The sequence below is a fragment of the Anomaloglossus baeobatrachus genome, chromosome 4, assembly GCF_048569485.1.
Source record: "Anomaloglossus baeobatrachus isolate aAnoBae1 chromosome 4, aAnoBae1.hap1, whole genome shotgun sequence".
NCBI classification, from domain to species: Eukaryota; Metazoa; Chordata; class Amphibia; order Anura; family Aromobatidae; genus Anomaloglossus; species Anomaloglossus baeobatrachus.
Window position 1 is genome coordinate 33,025,522 of NC_134356.1, and position 21,506 is coordinate 33,047,027.

At 49.3% G+C, this 21,506-nt stretch overlaps 1 protein-coding gene across 3 annotated transcripts in view; it reads left to right on the forward strand.

The window, feature by feature from the left end:
* The window catches only part of SHISAL1 (shisa like 1), a 175,083-nt gene that overhangs the window by 92,681 nt on the left and 60,896 nt on the right, over positions 1–21,506 (forward strand). For 2 of the 3 annotated variants that reach the window (XM_075344222.1, XM_075344223.1), the window contains exon 2: positions 5,885–5,993. In XM_075344222.1, the coding sequence (XP_075200337.1) occupies positions 5,918–5,993 (76 nt within the window). In that variant the 5' untranslated portion in view covers positions 5,885–5,917. The remainder of the gene's footprint in view (positions 1–5,884; positions 5,994–21,506) is intronic. The other variant, XM_075344224.1, reaches the window with a different exon arrangement.

Below are 21,506 nucleotides of genomic sequence, written 5' to 3' on the forward strand. Positions count from 1 at the left end.
CTGTACTGTGACATCACTGTGTGCATTATCCCTGTACTGTGACATCACTGTGTGTATTATCCCTGTGCTGTGACATCACTGTGTGTATTATCCCTGTACTGTGACATCACTGTGTGTATTATCCCTGTACTGTGACATCACTGTGTGTATTATCCCTGTACTGTGACATCACTGTGTGTATTACCCCTGTACTGTGACATCACTGTGTGTATTATCCCCGTACTGTGACATCACTGTGTGTATTATCCCTGTACTGTGACATCACTGTGTGTATTACCCCTGTACTGTGACATCACTGTGTGCATTATCCCTGTACTGTGACATCACTGTGTGCATTATCCCTGTACTGTGACATCACTGTGTGCATTATCCCTGTACTGTGACATCACTGTGTGCATTATCCCTGTACTGTGACATCACTGTGTGCATTATCCCTGTACTGTGACATCACTGTGTGTATTACCCCTGTACTGTGACATCACTGTGTGCATTATCCCTGTACTGTGACATCACTGTGTGCATTATCCCTGTACTGTGACATCACTGTGTACATGTATGAATAACATGCATTTGCAGGAATGTAAATACCCTTTTAAATTGTAAGATTAAGGTGACGTCTATGATGTAAACAGTAACATTTGGCAAGGTTCGCACCTCCTGGTGCAGCAGAAGTTAGTCTGGATCTCACCTAACACCCACCTTATTATTTACATATTTATTCCGGGTTTAGAAGATATCACTGTGTTTTTTTCGGAAAGTCAGATTTACCATAAAAAAGTAAGAAATCTTGGTTGTGGGAGATAATTTGTTCCGTGGCCGCTCACCGTGACCCAGATAAACTTCTTACAAAGAAAAAACTCTCAGGCGTGAAATAAGAAATTTAAGCTAAAATATCAAGATGGGGCCAGATGAAGGGAGGGGAATATAAATCAATGTCTGCTACTTTTCTTGGATTTTTTTTGTAAGTTTCCTTACAATGTCTTCCCATTTTTCATACTTTGACTGCAGACAAAGCGATAGCAGCGGGGACTTCTCTTCCAAAGAAAAGACTCGAAAAGTAAAATCCCGGAAGCAGAATGCACTTTTTGTTCATGTTGTAATTATACCCAATACAAACATTTCTAATGCACACTCCGGAGCCATACATTCGCCACACACAGGGGTCCCCCGGCCCACCTTCTCCCCGGTGAGGTGGCCATTGGCATAGAATGGATGGAGAGGTGGCACTGCACATCGAAGTAGGACTCACAGGCTCTCTGTATGATTGGGTGAAAGGAAGTAGGACTCACAGGCTCTCTGAATGATTGGGTGGAAGAAGTAGGACTCACAGGCTCTCTGTATTAATGGGTGGAAGAAGTAGGACTCATAAGCTCACTCTATGATTGGGTGGAAGGAAGTAGGACTCATATGCTCTCTCTATGAATGGGTGGAAGAAGTAGGACTCATAAGCTCACTCTATGATTGGGTGAAAGGAAGCAGGACTCATATGCTCTCTGTGTGATTGGTAGACGGAAGTAGGACTCATATGCTCTCTGTATGATTGGGTGCAAAGAGAGAAGTAGGACTCACAGGCTCTCTCTATGATTGGGTGAGCAAAAGTAGGACTCACATGCAATCCCTATGATTGGGTGGAAGTAAGTAGGACTCACGCTCTATGATTGGGTTAAAGGAAGTAGGACTGACGCGCTCTCTATGATTGGGTGAAAGGAAGAAGGACTCACAGGCTCTATATATGATTAGGTGAAAAGAAGTAGGACTCACACGCTCTCTGTATGATTGGGTGAAAAGAGAGAAGTAGGACTCACAGGCTCTCTCTATGATTGGGTGAAAAGAAGTAGGACTCACATGCAATCCCTATGATTGGGTGGAAGGAAGTAGGACTCACACATTCACTGTATGATTGGGTGGAAAAAAGTAGGACTCACATGCTCTCTCTATGATTGGGTGGAAGGAAGTAGGACTCACGCATTCCCTGCATAATTGGGTGGAAGGAAATAGGACTTACGCTCTATGATTGGGTGAAAGGAAGAAGGACTCATGCGCTCTCCATGATTGGGTAAAAGGAAGAAGGACTCAAACGCTCTCTGTATGATTGGGTAAAAAGAAGGAAGTAGGACTCACAGGCTCAATTTATGATTGGGTGAAAATAAGTAGGATTCACATGCAATCTCTATGATTCGGTGAAAGGAAGAAGGACCCACAGCTCTCTGTATAATTGGGTAAAAAAAAGGAAGACTTACAGGATGTCTCTATAATTGGGTGAAGGAAGTAGGACTCATGCGCTATCTATGATTGGGTGGAAGGAAGTAGGACTCACAGGCTCTCTCTATGATTGGGTGAAAGGAAGAAGGACTCACATGCTCTCTCTATGATTGGGTGAAAGAAAGTAGGAGTCACGCACTCCCAACATAATTGGGTGGAAGGAAAAAGGACTCAAGCTCTATGATTAGGTTGGAAAAAGTAGGACTCACATGCTCTCTGTATGATTGGGTGAAAGGAAGAAGGACTCACATGCTCTCTATATGATTGGGTGAAAGGAAGTAGGACTCACAGGCTCTGTCTGTATTTGGGTGAAAGGAAGTAGGACTTATATGCTCTCTGTATGATTGGGTGAAAGGAAGTAGGACTCACGCACTCCCAGTATAATTTGGTGGAAGGAAATAGGACTCACGCTCTATGTTTGGGTGAAAGGAAGTAGGACTCATATGCAATCGCTATGACTGGGTGAAAAGAAGAAGGACTCACACGCTCTCTGTATGATTCGCTGAAAGGAAGTAGGACTCACATACTTTCTGTATGCTTGGGTGGATTGAAGTAGGACTCACACGCTCTCTCTACAATTGGGTGAAAGGAAGTAGGACTCATATGTTCTCTCTATGATTCGGTGAAAGAAAGTAGGACTCACACGCTCTCTCTATGATTGGGTGAAAGGAAGTAGGAGTCACGCTCTCTGTATGATTGGGTGAAAAGAAGGAAGACTCAAAGGCTGTCTCTATGACTGACTGGAAGGAAGTAGGGCTCACAAGATTTCTTTATGAATGTTTGGAATGAATTAGGACTCACAGGCTTTCTGTATGATCAGTAGAAGGAAATAGGACTCTATGATTTGTTGGAAGGAAGAAGGACTCACAGGCTTTCTTTATGAGTGGTTCAAAGGAATTGGACTTACAGTCTTTCTCTATTATTGGGTAAAAGGAATAAGGACTCACGATCTCTGTATGACTCGGTGAAAGGAAGAAAGACTCACAAGCTCTCTCTATGATCAGTAGAAGGAAGTAGGACTCTATGATTTGGTGGAAGGAAGAATGACTCTCAGGCTTTCTTTAGGACTAGGCAGGGAATAGCAGGATAACCATGCTTTTTCTATGAGTGGGCAGGGGAAGAAAGACTCACAGGTTTTTGCCGAGTGGGAAGGGAGTCAAAGTCAAGCAGGACTCACAAGCTTTCTGCATACGTAAACAACTCGTAAAAAACCATATATACAATATCTTTTGTTTCACCCAGTATGGATAATATGATAGGGGCGAGCTAAGATAGAATTCAGCCTGTAGAACAATCGCAGACATTTCCAGTACTGCATCTCTATAGACAGGTTCCAATCCCACCTGTCGGATTCTTGCTTTCTCCAATGGTAGACCCGGCGTCGTCTGGGTTCTTTGCATGAAATCTGCATATACTAACCCGTCGTGGTAATAAACACAGCACGACAGTGCCGTCAGCTTGTTTTGCAATCAGCAATCAAAGGAAATTTTCTGGATATAACCAGTGTTACTAAACAGTGACTCATTCTGTTGTATAACTCACAGATTTTGGAATCTAAAGACAAGTCTCGGGCTCATTGCCCAGCAGCATATCTAGGGGTGTAATATACAATTTTCGAGACATCAAGATTCTCATTGACTACCAACCAGTCATACCGTTTGTATACAGGGGCGCACAGGTAGCTGACATGCCAGGGCGGTGGTGCATTATCCACTTTTCAAGAAGCTTAGGTCCATTTTTTACCAACATGGGAGCCCTGCATGGGTTTGAGATTGATCCACCAAGGCATGGCCGTGTCTTTCGAAAGTGCTCATAGAGGCTACATTTTGGCCTATTTAGTAAGTACATCCTTGTTTTAGATTGCACGTTGATTATCCAATGCCAGATATTACCTTTTAACCTAAGGTTTATCCATTGAGCCATTGACTAGATCCAGTCATTGTATCTCGTAATGTAAAGTGGCTAGTCAGTGGTCGCCTGGTACTTCAAAAATGGCCACATCAAAAAGACTTGGTACAAGCTTCTCCATTTCCCAAAGCTCTGGGTTTGCCCAGGCCTTCACCTTTTAACTCCCTATACAGGGATCTTGACTGACACAGGGGTCAGTTGCTGAGTTGGCAGAAAGGATAGTTAGGCAGCTGGGTCAAAACCAAGAGGGCAGCAAAGGTCCAAAATCGTCAGCCAGGAGAAACGTCAATTTACAAGCCAAGGTCAAAAACAGGAAACAAACACACTACACAAGGGCTGTACTAAGGGTACTGAACCAGAGGAACACAAAGCTATATCTTGCAGCTTCCAGGAGTAAACTGGAGCTTAAGTAGGCTGTGGTGCTCTCCAATTGCCTGGAGCAGGGACCTCATAACTTCAGCAAGACAGCAAACACACCCATACTGTCAGAGTGGACGACATAATGCAACGCCTGCCTGGATCAACAGACTCAAGTGGGATGTAATGAACAGACTAGAGGGAAGCCACTCACCAAGCAGGACCCCCAGAACCCTGAAACCCCTTAACCCCTATACAGGGATTTGGAATTACACAGGGCCCTGGAGATCACTACCTGTGGAAGGCTGCAGTCCGATGAGAGTAGTCGTCAGGCAGGGTCAAACCAGGAATAGCAGAACAGGCACAGAATTGGCAGGCAAGGACGTAATCAGAAAACATAGCAGAGGTCAAATCCGGATCGGGCAGCGAGGTACAAAAACAGCAGGCAGGAGGGTAGTCAGAAAACACGCAGAAGTCAGCACACAGGAATCACAAAACAGAATAGGGCGGATCAGGGGCCAGGAAATCAGAACTATCTCTGGCAGTGGTCATGTGACAGGAGGGGGAATAAGAAGGGTGTGGTGTCTTCCCATTGGCTGTAGCTGAACGCTGGCAACTTCATCTGGAAGACACACGCCACCCACAGTCAGCAAGCGGTACTGCAGATCCCAAGATAACCCAGCCCAGTGGATGATCGGAGCCTGCGCACACCAGTGCCGCTGGCATCGACTCCTCTCCCATCACCAGCACCATACCCGGCATGAACACTGTGTCGCCTGGTGATCGGAGCAGAAGTCGCTGGAGCGGACTCCTGTGGTGACGTAACACATTATAGGTCCAAGACACCCACATTTAAGCGACTGGACAGAGCCTGTGCCATCCACAGCTTCTGGTTCCATTCTCAAAGGTACAAAATCGTCAGGCAAGAGAAACGTCAATTAAAAAGCCAAGGTCAAAAACAGGAAACAAACACTACACCGGAGCTGTACTAAAGGGGCTAAACCAGAGGAACACGAGGCTATATCTGGCATCTTCCAGCAGTAAACTGGAAGCTTAAGTAGGGTGTGGTGCTCTCCATTTGCCTAGAGCAGAGAGCTCATAACTCCAGCAGGACAGCACACACACCCATACTGTTAGACTGGACTAAAGGTCCAAGCCACCATTCTCTTCTATCACCAGCGCTGCCCGCAGAATAAATACGACGGCGCCTGGTGACCGAAGCAGATGTTGCAGGAGCATGTCCTGGTGGAGAAGTCACACGTAGTTGATCGTCTGGATTATAGTCATCATCATTAATTATGCTCAGGACATGGAGCTTCATCCATATTTACTGATTATATCTCTTCTTTCGTTCTAGGTGATTCTCTAGTGGACAGATGAGAGCAAAAGGATGACTAGCTGGGCTCACCGCTTTCTCAATGGTCTCATCTTATTTCTCTTAGTAATGTCTTCAAAAGGTAAATCATGTAAGTGGAACTTAAAGGGGTGTTCAGTTTTTAAACTTTAATGGTCCAAAGGTCAATAATGGTCAATAAAAATAACTAAATTCTTATTATTGACCTCCAACATCTTATTTCTGCTGCTCCCAGATGGTCTTTGTTGATATCACAACTGCAACAGAGGCAACCAATCAATGGGCTCAGCGCTGCAGGCAATCAATGGGCTTAGCAGTTCTGTGTCATCTACCTCAGAACATGACCACTGAGTCCAGTCATTGGCTTCAATGTCAGTATCGGTGGAGGTCCAAGAGGTTGAACCCCCCCTCCCCCCCGATCAAATCATTTTTATTTATACAAGATGAGAATACTCCTTTTATTAGCAATATTTTGAAAGAATTAATATACATGCCTGGATATTTTTTTTTTTAAAGGTTTTAACTAATGATGGCCAAGTAATACAATGTTCAGTGTTCGGTACTCGAAATGATGAGTGATGACTACCATGTTTGAGTGCTCGTTTCTTGAGTCGAGCTGGTCAAATGCTCCGACGGGTGGTAACCAATGATGGGCGAGCGTGCTTGGCCCTGCTTGGTACTCAATCGAGAAAAATTTGGAGATGTTGGGTTTGTGGTGCTGATCACTGGCCACTGTTGACCAAAAATCACATCCTATCACATGGTGTTTGGCTCAAAACTTGCTGAGTGTAAGGACTGCTTCTGACGCTGTTCACACAGCAGAGTCAGACACTGCACACAGTGCTGCTTTTAAGTTGCACAGAAAGGCTCAGGCATCAACCAGCTGTGTTCTTGTTAGTAATCGGGCTTGCAGGAGTTAATTTCTGCTAGCCTGTGATTACTGCTTGAGTCACATGATGCATTAGACCTATCACTTTTTAAGATGGTGGAGCCTGTTCTCCCATGCCGATGATAGCTTTATGAGATCCTGGTCCTTGTGCTTTGTTATCCAGTTGCTGGTGAACTTCTGTGTGTTGTAGAAATACTCTTGTCTGATTATTTCCTCCCTTCCTTTAGTTTCCTCCTGATCATGTATTTTCTATACCTCTTTGTGTGATTGCAGGGAGTTTGAGTTTTGGTTGTTCCCCTGTCTGTTTTGGGTGGGATTTACGACTCCTGTCCCAGCCCTTTCCTGGGTGGAGGGAGAGGGGCCACTAGACCAGGGTTGTTCAGGTGCTAAGGCAAGGAAGGCGGCCCAAACATCGCCACCTTCAGACGTACCTTTGGGATCAAGGTCAACCAGGGTTCCCCTAACCTGAAGGCCAGTTTAGGCTCTTCTGTCACACCCTGTGACACATCCCTCCTCTAAATACTCCTGTAAGATCTCTGCATACCGGTTAGACAAACCTTTCTAAAGGACAACAACCCTTCCTTTCCTAGCCCTTGACATTTATACCTACATAGTTTTCTCCTAAGCTGCATCCCTCTCTTCGTCTATGCTATTTACTAGTCCCTACTCTCCAAAAACATGAACCACTGTGCATGATGAGAACTACTCTGTTCCTTGGTTGTTGTTTTAGTGGGTGTTGATATTGCAATAAGTTTGAGTTTTGGTTTTGTCCCCGTCTGTTTTTGGGTGGGATTTACTACTCCTGTCCCATCCCTCTGGTGGGTGGGGGAGGGGAGCCAATAGACCAGGGTTGTTCAGGAGCTAGGGCAAGGAAGGCAGCTCAAACATTGTCACCTTCACACGTATCTTTGGGATCAGAGTCGGCCAGGGTTCCTCTAACTTAAAGGCCAGTTTAGGCTCTCCTGTCACACCCCTTGACACACCCCTCCTCTAAATACACTCTGTAAGATCTCTACATACCAGTTAGACAAACCTTTACATAGTCTTCTCCTAAGTCTTCTCCTAAGTTTCCAAACCTAAGTTGCACCCCTCTCTTGTTTTATGCTATTTACTAGTCCCTACTCTCCAACAATTTCACTCTGGACCTGTTTCCTAAGGGGCCAAGTACGTTTTTTCATAGCGACACGCCCGCAATGAGGCTGTGGGGCACTCGTTATCGGGCTGCAGTTCTGTTTCTGGGGCGCTGCGGTGGCAAGGCCCGGTTCCGTGACCCTGGCGGTGTCAGTTAATAGGGGATGATGATGGGGTAGTAGTTTGTGACACCACCTATGGTACTCGGCCAGAGTTAGTCAACGCTGCGTGATGGGACCCCTGGAGCAGATGGTGATGTAGCTTGGTTGGTATAGCTCTCCACAGGTAGAGCTGGGCCCCAGGTTGGTTGGGGTTAGTAGTAGGTGATGGCGGGGGTGCAAGGCTGGAGGCGCAGGCAAATAACGGAGCAACACAGGGATGCAGTCTCAAGGTTTTTACTCACTGTAGCAGGTTCCAAGGTAACACGACTAGTCAGTGACCGCCTTTGGAGTACTGGGTTCCACTGTGATGGGCTCTAGTCGATCCCGGGTAGTTGCGAGGTCAAGACCGGTGCACCTTTCTTATGTTCCTTCCCTAGTCGTCTTCCTGCGCTAACTTCTCTCCCGCCTGTCCCGCGCCTATGTACACAGTGCCCTGAGCCGATGCCCATGGACCCTGTTGGATGGGTTGAAGCTCTATCCCTTGGCCCTATGTGGATACCTTCCAGCGGATTCGTGTGAGGGTTTGGCTTTGACCCTTGAAGTGACCTAAGCCTTACTAGATGAGCACGTTGGTTCTTCTTCTCTAGTCTATGGACCGGATCCCTGTCTGCGGCCGAGTCCCTCCACTCCAATATGTCGTATGTGGAACGAGACCATGGGTGTAAGGCGCACTTTCCCGTGGACTCTAGGACCCCTTCAGTCTTGTGCCTGGGTCAAGCTGCACCAGCTCAAGACCACAGGTCGCCACTCCTCTACTGCTCCTTCTCGACTCCCCTTTGTCACTACAGCGTCCCCACCAACTAGACTCCACCCCCTGGTTAGGTCGGATTAGGTGTAGGGAAATGCCATCACCAGTGGTGGCTGTACATAGCATTAATGATACCAAGCCCTAACCCTGGCCCAGTGGGGAACTGCTAATTGAGAGTATTGTGTGGTTTTGTGTGCATACCGGTGGATGACCTCTTCCTTACCCAGGATGGGGCACCACACCTCTGGCTGAGATGCAGTACCTCTGTGGCGACTGAAGTCTCAGGGGCGCCACAATAGCACCACAGATTAAAGTGTTATCGTCACCTATAACTTGCTGATCGTTGAGTATTCGACCACTGGGACCTTCTCAGATCCCAAGAATGAGGCTCTTAAACCCTGTCTTGAATGGTCCGCATGCTTGGCCTTAGCTTTCTTCATCGTCTATGAAACCAAGCTATTTCCGGCAGATCTTATTATTAATGAATGGAGCAGTGGTCATACATGTCCACCTCTGCTCAATTCAATATGGTGCTGAAGACCCCTGTTCTCAGAGTTCCTGAGCCCTGATTTTGGGATCGCTTTGGATATGGGCTCAGTTGTTGCATTGTCGTATTAATCTCTTACCTAGAAGGTAAGAGAACTTTTTGTTTTGTACTTTTTGAGATCGGAGAAGCTCTTGATGAGCTGCCCAGCCACTTGGAAAACTCCGACGCAATAAACTATCTAGACGAGATGGAACTCATCAAAATGTCTAAATTGCAACGTCTGGATTTGCTGAATAAAACATTGGAAGTTAATGCAGGATGAAGTCATGTTGTATCACATCCATCATAAGAGATTTCGAGGAGGAAGTGAGACGCGAGAGGTGACCTCACGACCGAAATAGAATTCTACCGTCTAAGACTTTCCAAGAAAGCCAAGTGGATGGGGGACACATGTAGGTCTCATCGGCTCACATCTCTCTGTTCTCTTGTGCGAGCCATTTAATTGTCTGGATCATAATTACCAAAAAAAAAAATATCATCTCCCTTTTCTCGCTGCAAGAATTAATTCAGGCAACGCCGTCTGCTCGATTTCATGCATTTCCCATTTGGATAATGCAGGCGTAAAATAGATGAAAAAACGAGACTTGTCAGGAAAATTGCTAGAAACAAAGCAAATTCGTTGTCACAGAGCGCTGGAGACGACGCTCTTCTGTGCGCTCCTTTATAGAAGAAATGGATATTTCATGATGATATTATTTAAAAGGCCACACTTAACGGCACTTTACACTCTGCGATATCGCTAGCGAGCGTACCCGCCCCCGTCGGTTGTGCGTCACGGGCAAATCGCTGCTCGTGGCGCACAACATCGCTTACGCCCGTCACACGGACTTACCTGCCCTGCGACGTTGCTCTGGCCGGTGAACCTCCTCCTTTCTAAGGGGGCGGTTTGTGCGGCGTCACAGCGACGTCACACGGCAGCCGTCCAATAGAAGTGGAGGGGCGGAGATGAGAGGGTGGACGCAGGTAAGGAGATGTTCGTCGTTCCTGCAGTGTTACACATAGTGATATGTGATGCCGCAGGAACGACGAACAACCAGTGGCATGCACCACCAACGATATTATGAAAAGGAGCGACGTGTCAACGATCAATGATTTTTGACATTTTTGCGATCGTTGATCCTGCTCCTAGCTGTCACACGCTGCAATGTCGCTAACGACACCAGATGTGCGTCACAAACACCGTGACCCCGACGATATATCGGTAGCGATGTCGCAGCGTGTAAAGTACCCCTTAGTTTCGATCCGCTCTCTATAAAAACACATCTGCAGGTTGTTCCCTCCACTCTCTATACAGACACATCTGCAGGTTTTTCCTTCCACTCTGTATACAGACACATCTGCAGGTTGTTCCCTCAGATTTCTATAAAGACACATCTGCAGGTTGTTCCCTCCGCTCTCTATAAAGACACATCAGCAGGTTTTTCCCTCGCTCTCTATAAAGACACATCTGCAGGTTTTTCCCTCCGCTCTCTATAAAGACACATCTGCAGGTTTTTCACTCCGCTCTCTATAAAGACACATCTGCAGGTTTTTCCTTCCGCTCTCTATAAAGACACATCTGCAGGTTTTTCCCTCCACAGTCTTAACCTCGGAATAGAAACGCTAGGGGTCCTAAGAGAGTGGGGGCCCTGGGAAATTGCCCAGTTTAACTCCTAATAATGCCAGCCTTTGACTGTAACTAGGGTTTATTTTTGGATTAGGGCTTATATTTAAGAACCGTCCAGGAAAGGAATAGATTGCACACTCCAACTATGCCAAACGATCTTCTTTCTTCACAAAGGTGCAGGGTAAAAAGCAGGCGAGGAGCTAGGTACAGGTTCCTGAATAGGACGACGGCCGTTTCGCGTCTAATTACGTAATCAAACGCGAAACGGCCGTCGTCCTATTCAGGAGCCTGCACCTAGCTCCTCGCCTGCTTTTTACCCTGCACCCTTGTGAATAAAGAAGATCGTTTGGCATAGTTGGAGTGTGTGGTCTATTCCTTTCCTGGACGGTTCTTGGATTCATCACTCTTTCTGGACGAGCACCTCCCAGCCTGGATCAGTTTGTGCCCGAGCCATGCTCCATGCAAGTGCGTGATAAAGCAAGGTAATACCTAGTGGTGCGGGACTGTTTTTTTCATTTATGAAGCTTAGGGCTTATATTTTACGCATACTCCAAAAATCCTTTAGGATCCTACTAGGTCTTATTTCCGGGAAAACACTATTAGTATCTGATTTGAGCTGCAGGTTTAGCTGAGATCTGTATTATTAGTTATTCATTAAAGTAATACCGCACCTAACATGTTGGCTGTTATTACCGTATCTATAGATCATTTTTCTCCAGAAGGTCATTTAATCCTTTATTTTTACAATTTGCTTTAGATTATGATTTTTTTTTCCCCATCTGTTAGATTGTAAGATAACTATTTACCCACAATTCTCCCGGGCCGCATACTTAAGATGTTAATGTCAAGTTTAATGGCTTTTGAAAAGCTTTTTTCAATGTAAAGGTTAATCCTTTAAGGCAAAAAGGACGGTTTTTCACGAGCGGTACTCAAGTCGGTTTACTTTAGAAAATGACATCCTATCATTATATTGTCATGGATGCCGCTGCTATGTGCAGAGACGAGGTAAAGGTTATATCCTAGACGATGGTAATGTACGCTTCAAAGTCTATTAGCGTTACAGAGCCGAGAGCGCACTCCGATAGGAAGAGTAAATACCAGAAGAAAGTGTTCTGATCATTTCCGGATATAAAGGACGGGCCCCTTTGGAAAAAATTCTTTTAGTTATACTATATATTTTTGCAGTTGGGCTTCACACACACAACCTAGTAAGTGACATCATTGGAATCCGGGTCTCTGTCCCTACATCATGCTGCTCTCCTAATACATGCAGACGATTCTTGAAAACATTTCATATTTAAAGGGGTTGTCCATGTTCATTAAACCGAAATGAACAAACTCAGCACTAACTCATTTACCCTTGGTCCAGCAGCGGATTCCAGATGCTGCTACTGTTCCGGTGTTTTGTCTATGATGACGCGTAGTCACTGAGCTCAGCGGCTGTGCAAAGGTGTACGTGTGACACCCTGGACCAGCCAGGTAGTCACAGATAGACCCCCGCACAACACCAGTCCCCTAACAAGGTGACAGCAGCCAACCATTAAAACCTGGTCACCTCCCTCAGGGCTTGATGGACACACCAGGGGGCGTGGCCAGGCAGTTGGACACGCCTACCGAGGAGTTCACATGGCCTGAGGCCGGAGAACAAGAGCAGATTAGTTTTGGAGGTGAAGTGAAGTGGAGGCAGGTCTGTGTGTCAGGTCTGCAACTAACTGACAGGTGCCAGGGTAGGAGCCCTAGTACTCTGGCCAGGAGTCATACGGAGGCCTCTGTCTGCAGGAGGCTCAGTGGAACCGAGGTGGACCGGGACAGGGTGGTGGCTCACCGGTACCGGAGCACAAAGGAGGGTACTCAGACCCTGAAGCTTGGTCCAGAAGCTACTGGGGACTAGCTAATTAACTAATTGAGGCTAGGACTTTAGGTCCTTTCCCACCCAAAGTCCCGAAAGAAGTGTCTCGGGCGGAGGAGGGGACGCCGCGCTCTCCCTCCGCTCGGGTCTGGTCGCTGCCCTCTGTGGTGGCTCAAGCGGTGGGCCAGATCCCGGGGCCTCTAGCGGCGCTCCTCGCCCGTGAGTGAAAAAAGGGGTTGATTGGTGGTGGGGGGAATTTGGTTATTGTCCGTGACGCCACCCACGGTTGTGGTGATAGGGTTGACACCACCGCTGCTCTGGACGGGGATCCCGGGAGTTGTAACAGTGAGCAGCCACGTTGTTAGTTCTCCCCTCCGTGGGTAGGGGGTTTGTTGTCCCAAGGCCTGGTGATGGGGTAGGGATAGATGGTAGCAGGCGGGTTGCGGGGCCTGGCGAGGTGCACGCCACGGTGGTACTCACTCAGCCTGAGACATTGACACAGTTCACGGTAAAACACACGGCTGGAAAGATGGTTCCCACGGATGGCTGCTATTGCTCTTCCCCGGTAGTTAACGGTTACTGTCTCTTTTCCTGCACCTAGTACTGTTGTTGGTTCCAATGGGTTCCCACCGGTAACCCGCTCCCCGGCTTGGATATGGGCCGGAGGAGCCCCTCTTTGCCCGCAGGCGCTGGCCCTGAGAAACTGATGCCTTGGCGGTGGCGGTGTTTCTCTCATACGGTTGGACTGTTGCCTTCAATCGGGACTTAGTTGTTTGGAAACCCAGGAGGTCCCCTTCACTGACGGATTTGGCAAATCTTTCGGCGACGCCAAGCCTTGCTGGGGTCCGAAAGGCCCCTGACAATGGTGCTGACTTCTCTTCGTGTACCAGTCCGGTACCGCCGGGCCACCGCCCGTCCACGGTCCTTACAGCAACTCCGATCGGCCACTCCTGCAGATGGTCACCGCCGTCTGCTAACCTTGCTGTCTCGCCTGGGGCACACACCCGGACGCTGTCAGTCAGTTGCTCTTCTACCACTTTTTCCTTCCTTTCCCTTTCACCTCCAACACTAAACTGTCTGCTTTTCCCGCCTCCAGGACTGTGAACTCCTCGGTGGGCGGGACCAACCGCCTGGCCCACCCCCTGGTGTGAACATCAGCCCCTGGAGGAAGGCAACAAGGGTTTCTGGGTCTAGCTTTGATGTGCCTAACCGGGGTGTAGGGTGTGGTGGTGTAATTATCTGTGACCCCTGGCTTGCCCAGGGCGTCACATTCCCCCTTAGCAAAATGCAGACCGTCCACGGGCTGCCCGTCCAACACCGGTTTTATTTTTCTTTTAACTGAAAAATATAAATAGAAAAACGGTAAACAATTTACAAATAAAATAACTTCTTCCCACATCGGGAGGTACTCTTACTTAAACGGTTTCAACGGTTTCAAACGGTTACGGCTTCCGCTCTCTCCCACCCAAGCAACCTGGCCCTGATGTTGCCCCTAAGAAACAGGCAGCACCCCTTGAACCCAGTCCAGCACAAGCTGCCCGAGCGGGTTCTGTCCTTTCAGGGGACCCATGTCCATGGGGAACCCCTGAAACCCCCAGAGGAATGCCACCGGTTCCGGTGGTGGCTGGGCCCCAGCCTGCTCCACTGCGGGCCCTTCCTCCAATCTGACTCTCCGGAGGCGGCAACGGTGGAAGCGGTAACGGCAACATATTTACATTCCACTAAGTTTGTGGTTGCCCTGCAAGTTCTCAGGCTTGTCCATAGAAGTTCCTATGCAAAACTTTTTTAGAACGGTCCCCACGGGGACAACGGTGCCGGTAACGACCGGTTTCTAATCACAGTAAATCAGGTAAATCTTCGGTTTCATTTCGCTTATCATTCTGGTAAAACTTTCAAACTTTTTCAACACACTGCTGGTCCCAACGGGGACGGTAACAACGGGGCTCCGCTGCCCTTACTCCGATTCTTCCGGGGCGGCCCCCTCTTCCGCTACCAGCATATCAAACATGCAGTGGCAGGCCTGCTGCGAAAGGGGTGCCCGGTATCCGTTTCCACCATTCCACGGGGTGTAATAAACCACCGGCTCTCCCACATAGCGGGGACGCTCACTTGCCGCCGCGCTTCCGGGGATGGCCTCAGCACCGGAGTTGGAACCGCCGGAGTTGCTATCACTTGTCTCTGCATCAGGCGGGTTGCCGCCAGCTGCCGCAGCCTCCTGGCCTCCAGCATCCAGCACATCAGGCTCCTCTGCGATAGCGTGGGGTGGTAGGTCAGGCTGGTTAACGCTGAGGCGTCCCAAGAAGAGTGGTAGGGATGATACGAGGGTTGAAACAGGGCCGGGCCCCCCAGCCGCAGTGACCGGTCCGGGTAAGACATGGGGACGTGGGCTACTCCTTGGCTCCATCGCATCTACTTCCTTCCCATCCATTGGGGCGGTTGCAACCAGCACTTCTACCTCGTTGGTCCACTGCTCCATCATAAGGAATATCTGACTTTGCTGGCGTCGGTGGAATTCCATCACTCGGGCCCTCATCCATGCTACGGTCCCGGGCTCGGGGTCCTTCGCAATCACTGTCGGGACTCCCGGCATCTCTTCGTTAAGGGGCCGCAGTTCCAGCGGCTCCCACGGGAGCGATTCAGGGGGTTCCTGAGCGTCTGCAGCCGACTGATCCGCCAGGGCGGGTTGGCAGGGTATCGCTACCGGTTGGACAGGTAGCGGGCCTAGTGGCGGGGCGGCAGCAGCTGACGCGGGTAGCGGGGAGGAGGGTAGAGTGAGCGGGCGCAGGCCGGGCTCCTCAGCCGCAGCGGCCGATCCCTCGGGAATACAGGGGCGTGGGTCCCTTACCCGCTCCTCCGAATCCTCTTGCACCTTGCGTCTCCGCATAGCAGCCACCACGTCCGCCATGTCGGTCTCCCACGCCTCTAAGAGGAGCTGCATGTGGGCCTGCAGACGGTTACTCAGCGGGACGGTCCGGTCCCTCAACCACGTCGTCGTGCCGGGCGCGGGGGCTTCTTCGTTGGGAGTTGAGTTATGCATCTTGATAATGAGGTCTTCCAGGAACTCAATATCGCTGCAGAGTCCTGGCGTCTCTGCCTTTATAGCTGCGCTCACATGCGACCAGCCGCCATTTCATCCCCCTTAGCCTCTTTCCGGCTCCTCCTCTATCGGGGCGGGGTTTTGGCCTTCGCGCCTCCACTACTCGAGGAGACGCTCGAGCGGGATATTTCGCGCCCAAAAATGGCGGCTTCTCAAAATTTTCGGCCGGACACCTCCGGCTACGACAAGGCGCACCTCTGCCCAACGGCAGAGCGGTAGGATCCTGTTCGTGACGCCAAGTTGTCGCGGGCGGAGGAGGGGACGCCGCGCTCTCCCTCCGCTCGGGTCTGGCCGCTGCCCTCTGTGGTGGCTCGAGCAGTGGGCCAGATCCCGCGGCCTCTAGCGGCGCTCCTCGCCCGTGAGTGAAAAAAGGGGTTGATTGGTGGTGGGGGGAATTTGGTTATTGTCCGTGACGCCACCCACGGTTGTGGTGATAGGGTTGACACCACCGCTGCTCTGGACGGGGATCCCGGGAGTTGTAACAGTGAGCAGCCACGTTGTTAATTCTCCCCTCCGTGGGTAGGGGGTTGGTTGTCCCGGGGCCCGTTGATGGGGTAGGGATAGATGGTAGCAGGCGGGTTGCGGGGCCTGGCGAGGTGCAGGGTCACGGGGGCAGTGCTGTGCCTCACGGCACGGTGGTACTCACTCAGCCTGAGACATTGACACAGTTCACGGTAAAACACACGGCTGGCTGCTATTGCTCTTCCCCGGTAGTTAACGGTGACTGTCTCTTTTCCTGCATCTAGTACTGTTGTTGGTTCCAATGGGTTCCCACCGGTAACCCGCTCCCCGGCTTGGATATGGGCCGGAGGAGCCCCTCTTTGCCCGTAGGCGCTGGCCCTGAGAAACTGGTGCCTTGGCGGTGGCGGTGTCTCTCTCATACGGTTGGACTGTTGCCTTCAATCGGGACTTAGTTGTTTGGAAACCCAGGAGGTCCACTTCACTGACGGATTTGGCAAATCTTTCGGCGACTCCAAGCCTTGCCGGGGTCCGAAAGGCCCCTGACAATGGTGCTGACTTCTCTTCGTGTACCGGTCCGGTACCGCCGGGCCACCGCCCGTCCACGGTCCTTACGGCAACTCCGATCGGCCACTCCTGCAGACGGTCACCGCCGTCTGCTAACCTTGCTGTCTCGCCCGGGGCACACACCCGGACGCTGTCAGTCAGTTGCTCTTCTAGCACTTTTTCCTTCCTTTCCCTTTCACCTCCAACACTAAACTGTCTGCTTTTCCCGCCTCCAGGACTGTGAACTCCTCGGTGGGCGGGACCAACCGCCTGGCCCACCCCCTGGTGTGAACATCAGCCCCTGGAGGAAGGCAACAAGGGTTTCTGGCTCTAGCTTTGATGTACCTAACCGGGGTGTAGGGTGTGGTGGTGTAATTACCTGTGACCCCTGGCTTGCCCAGGGCGTCACAGAAGACAACAGCCCAACGAGGGGGATAGAAAGCCACCGCCACGGCAGAGAGATGCCACGAGCCAGCGTCTGCGGGCAAAGGGCTCCTCCGACAACCACAAGTCGGGGAGCAGACTCCTGACGTTGCAGGCGCAGGTAGTCCACCATCACAAAGCAGGTGCGGGACAAAGACAGAGACCACCAACCGGGTGGGGGACCAGACTGCAGCCGGCTGTGGGCACCGATCACCATCACCTTGGTTTACCAGAGACTTGTGTGTTTATTAATCGTGAGTACATCAGTGCCCTCCGGCCACCCATCTCCCTGCACCAGCTCCAGCCCACCGGGTCCCGGGGCCACCATCCCTACCCACGGAGGGCTTAACATCTTGCAGCGCAACATCTCCCCTGGGTGCCCCGTAACCGCAGCGGTGATGTCCACCTTCACCACATCCCGTGGGTGGCATCACGAACTTGACACGGCTCCGGCTGTACACCTACGTCCCCACACCGCCAGACCCCCCATTTATCAGAGTGACCGCAGGACCCCTGGGTCCGGAGACGCTCGAGCCACCCACCGGAAGGCCCGGACCCGATCGGCTCGGTAGCTGCTGAGCACGGGGGCGGCACATACGTCATGTGAACTGAGCTTAGTGACTAGCTAGACTGGTGACGCTCGTTGTTCACGTCGTCTGCTTTGCATCCAAAACAATTGAATTGAAGGAGCATCGTGGAGCTAGTGCTGGACCCAGGAAGGGTGAGTACCTGCTGAGTTTATTTTGGGTATTTGGGGCCTACCAGTGATGAGCAAGCACTACCATGCTCGGGTGTTCAGTACTTGTAACTAGTTATGAGCGGGCACTACCATGCTCGGGTGCTCAGTACTTGTAACTAGTGATGAGCGAGCACTACCATGCTCGGGTGCTCAGTACTGGTAACTAGTGATGAGCGAGCACTACCATGCTCGGGTGCTCAGTACTGGTAACTAGTGATGAGCGGGCACTACCATGCTCTGGTGCTCTGTACTCGTAACTAGTGAAGAGCGGGCACTACCATGCTCGGGTGCTCAGTACTGGTAACTAGTGATGAGCTAGCACTATCATGCACGGGTGCTCTGTACTCATAACTAGTGATGAGCGGGCACTACCATGCTCGGGTGCTCGGTACTCGTAACTAGTGATGAGCGGGCACTACCATGCTCAGGTGTTCTGTACTCGTAACTAGTGATGAGCGGGCACTACCATGCTCGGGTGCTCTGTACTCGTAACTAGTGATGAGCGGGCACTACCATGCTTGGGTGCTCAGTACTCGTAACTAGTGATGAGCGGGCACTACCATGCTTTGGTGCTCGGCACTCGTAACTAGTGATGAGCGGGCACTACCATGCTCAGGTGCTCTGTACTCGTAACTAGTGATGAGCGGGCAATACCATGCTCGGGTGCTCAGTACTCGTAACTAGTGATGAGCGGGCACTACCATGCTCGGGTGCTCTGTACTCGTAACTAGTGATGAGCGGGCACTACCATGCTCTGGTGCTCAGTACTCGTAACTAGTGATGAGCGGGCACTACCATGCTTGGGTGCTCAGTACTCGTAACTAGTGATGAGCGGGCACTACCATGCTTTGGTGCTCGGTACTCGTAACCAGTGATGAGCGAGCACTACCATGCTCAGGTGCTCTGTACTCGTAACTAGTGATGAGCGGGCAATACCATGCTCGGGTGCTCAGTACTCGTAACTAGTGATGAGCGGGCACTACCATGCTCGGGTGCTCTGTACTCGTAACTAGTGATGAGCGGGCACTACCATGCTCTGGTGCTCAGTACTCGTAACTAGTGATGAGCGGGCAATACCATGCTCGGGTACTCGGTACTGGTAACTAGTGATGAGCGGGCAATACCATGCTCGGGTACTCGGTACTGGTAACTAGTGATGAGGAGGCACTACCATGCTCGGGTGCTCAGTACTCGTAACTAGTGATGAGCGGGCACTACCATGCTCGGGTGCTCAGTACTCGTAACTAGTGATGAGCGGGCAATACCATGCTCGGGTACTCGGTACTGGTAACTAGTGATGAGCGGGCAATACCATGCTCGGGTACTCGGTACTGGTAACTAGTGATGAGGAGGCACTACCATGCTCGGGTGCTCAGTACTCGTAACTAGTGATGAGCGGGCACTACCATGCTCGGGTGCTCAGTACTCGTAACTAGTGATGAGCGGGCACTACCATGCTCGGGTGCTCATACTCATGGGTGCTACTTGAATACCCAAGTATGTGAACTTGGGTACTGAATGTGAACTTATCCAGGGCCCCCTGGGTTACATCCATGGAGTGGCTGCTGGTCTGTAGGGTGGGCTGGCAGACAGAAGGGTCATCAAGCTTTTTTCATACCAGGCGGTCAGGGTACAGAACCATAAGGACGTCAGACAAGCTGATGTCAGTAACTAAACACCAGAAGATACAGGTTACAAGGGAGAAACCAAGCAACAAATAGGGTAATAAAAAACTATATCTGGCAGCTAGAAGTAGCTGCTGGGGGTTTAAATAGGGAGTGGCTCCGCCCAAGTTTCACGGCAGATAATCAGCACCCTATAGTAAGACATAGACTTCCAGACTGAGAAGGACCAAAGACTATTGTAAAACCAGACCATGCCTGCATGCACGGCGTCACCTAAGGAGAAGCATCAGATATGGATGTAAAACATTGGGTTCCTGTTTTCCAAATTGGCGGGGAATATCATTTGTTAGACAGTTCCTCATAAATTTCCTTTGAGGAACTGTCTATCAAACCGCACTGCAAAGTGGGTGGAGTTTACACAGATTTACATAAAATCAAAACTTTTTAGAAAGCCCATAACAATACATAGCGGCCTAACTGGACAGCAAGATCTTCTGGTTCTCGCTTGATCTGTTGGGTTCATACGGAGTTTCCCACCAAACTATCTTTCAGTCTCACACATATGTCTCGTATTAGACTTTCCTGCCACTTTACAGTCAGTGACCGAGATGTTTCTAAAAAGTTCCCTTCATGTGACCGCATCAAACATCAGAAGATAGGATGTGGGAACTAAAAATTGACGTTTGACCAGATATCTAACCTGGATCCACGCCAATCCTCGGAACACATGCCGGTCGGCTGTGCGCCGTCCACCGGAACTTCTGCTTCCACTTCTTTTTGTATTTTTCAAATTTAAATAGAAGTGTTCTATAAACAAATGATGGTTACGGGCAACTGACGACTATTGCTGCAAATTGGTATCAAGTAGACGAAGGTGGTAAATTATCAAGAGGGGAAAAAGTAGAGTATTCGGTAGCAGAGCACTGCTCGTAAAGTATTGGCCATGGAGGACCTTTAGGACACAGTACTCCATAAATTGTGAGTATCGGGCCTCAAGGGCATCTTGGTAGATGGGGTTTTCTAATACTTTAAAATTTACTGTCTTTGGGCAAATGGTGAGAAAGTAAAGATAAAAAATCCTGTACCTTCTTCCTCTAAGGTGGCGGCGTCTGTGTCCCCTATTGGAATTAATAATGTAATGATTACAGACAAGCAGAATGTGTGTATATATATATATATATATATATATATATATATATTTTTTATATATATATATATATATATATATATATATATATATATATATATATATATATATATAAATACAATATATATATATATATATATATATATATATAAATATATATATATATATATATATACAGTGCCTTGCAAGTATTCGGCCCCTTGAATTTTTCAACCTTTTCCCACATTTCAGGCTTCAAACAAAGATAAAAATGTAATGTTCTGGTGAAGAATCAACAAGTGGACACAATTGTGAAGGTGAACGATATTTACTGCTTATTTTAAACTTTTGTAAAAAATAAATAACTGAAAATTGGGGCGTGCAATATTATTCATCCCTTTTACTTTCAGTGCAGCAAACTCACTCCAGAAGTTCATTGAGGATCTCTGAATGATCCAATGTTGTCCTAAATGACTGATGATAAATATAATCCCCCCGTGTGTAATCAAGTCTCCGTATAAATGCCCCTGCTGTGATAGTCTCAGGGTTCTGTGTAAAGCACAGAGAGCATCATGAAGACCAAGGAACACAACAGGCAGGTCCGTGATACTGTTGTGGAGACGTTTAAAGCCGGATTTGGTTGCAAAAAGATTTCCAAAACTTTAAACATCCCAAGAAG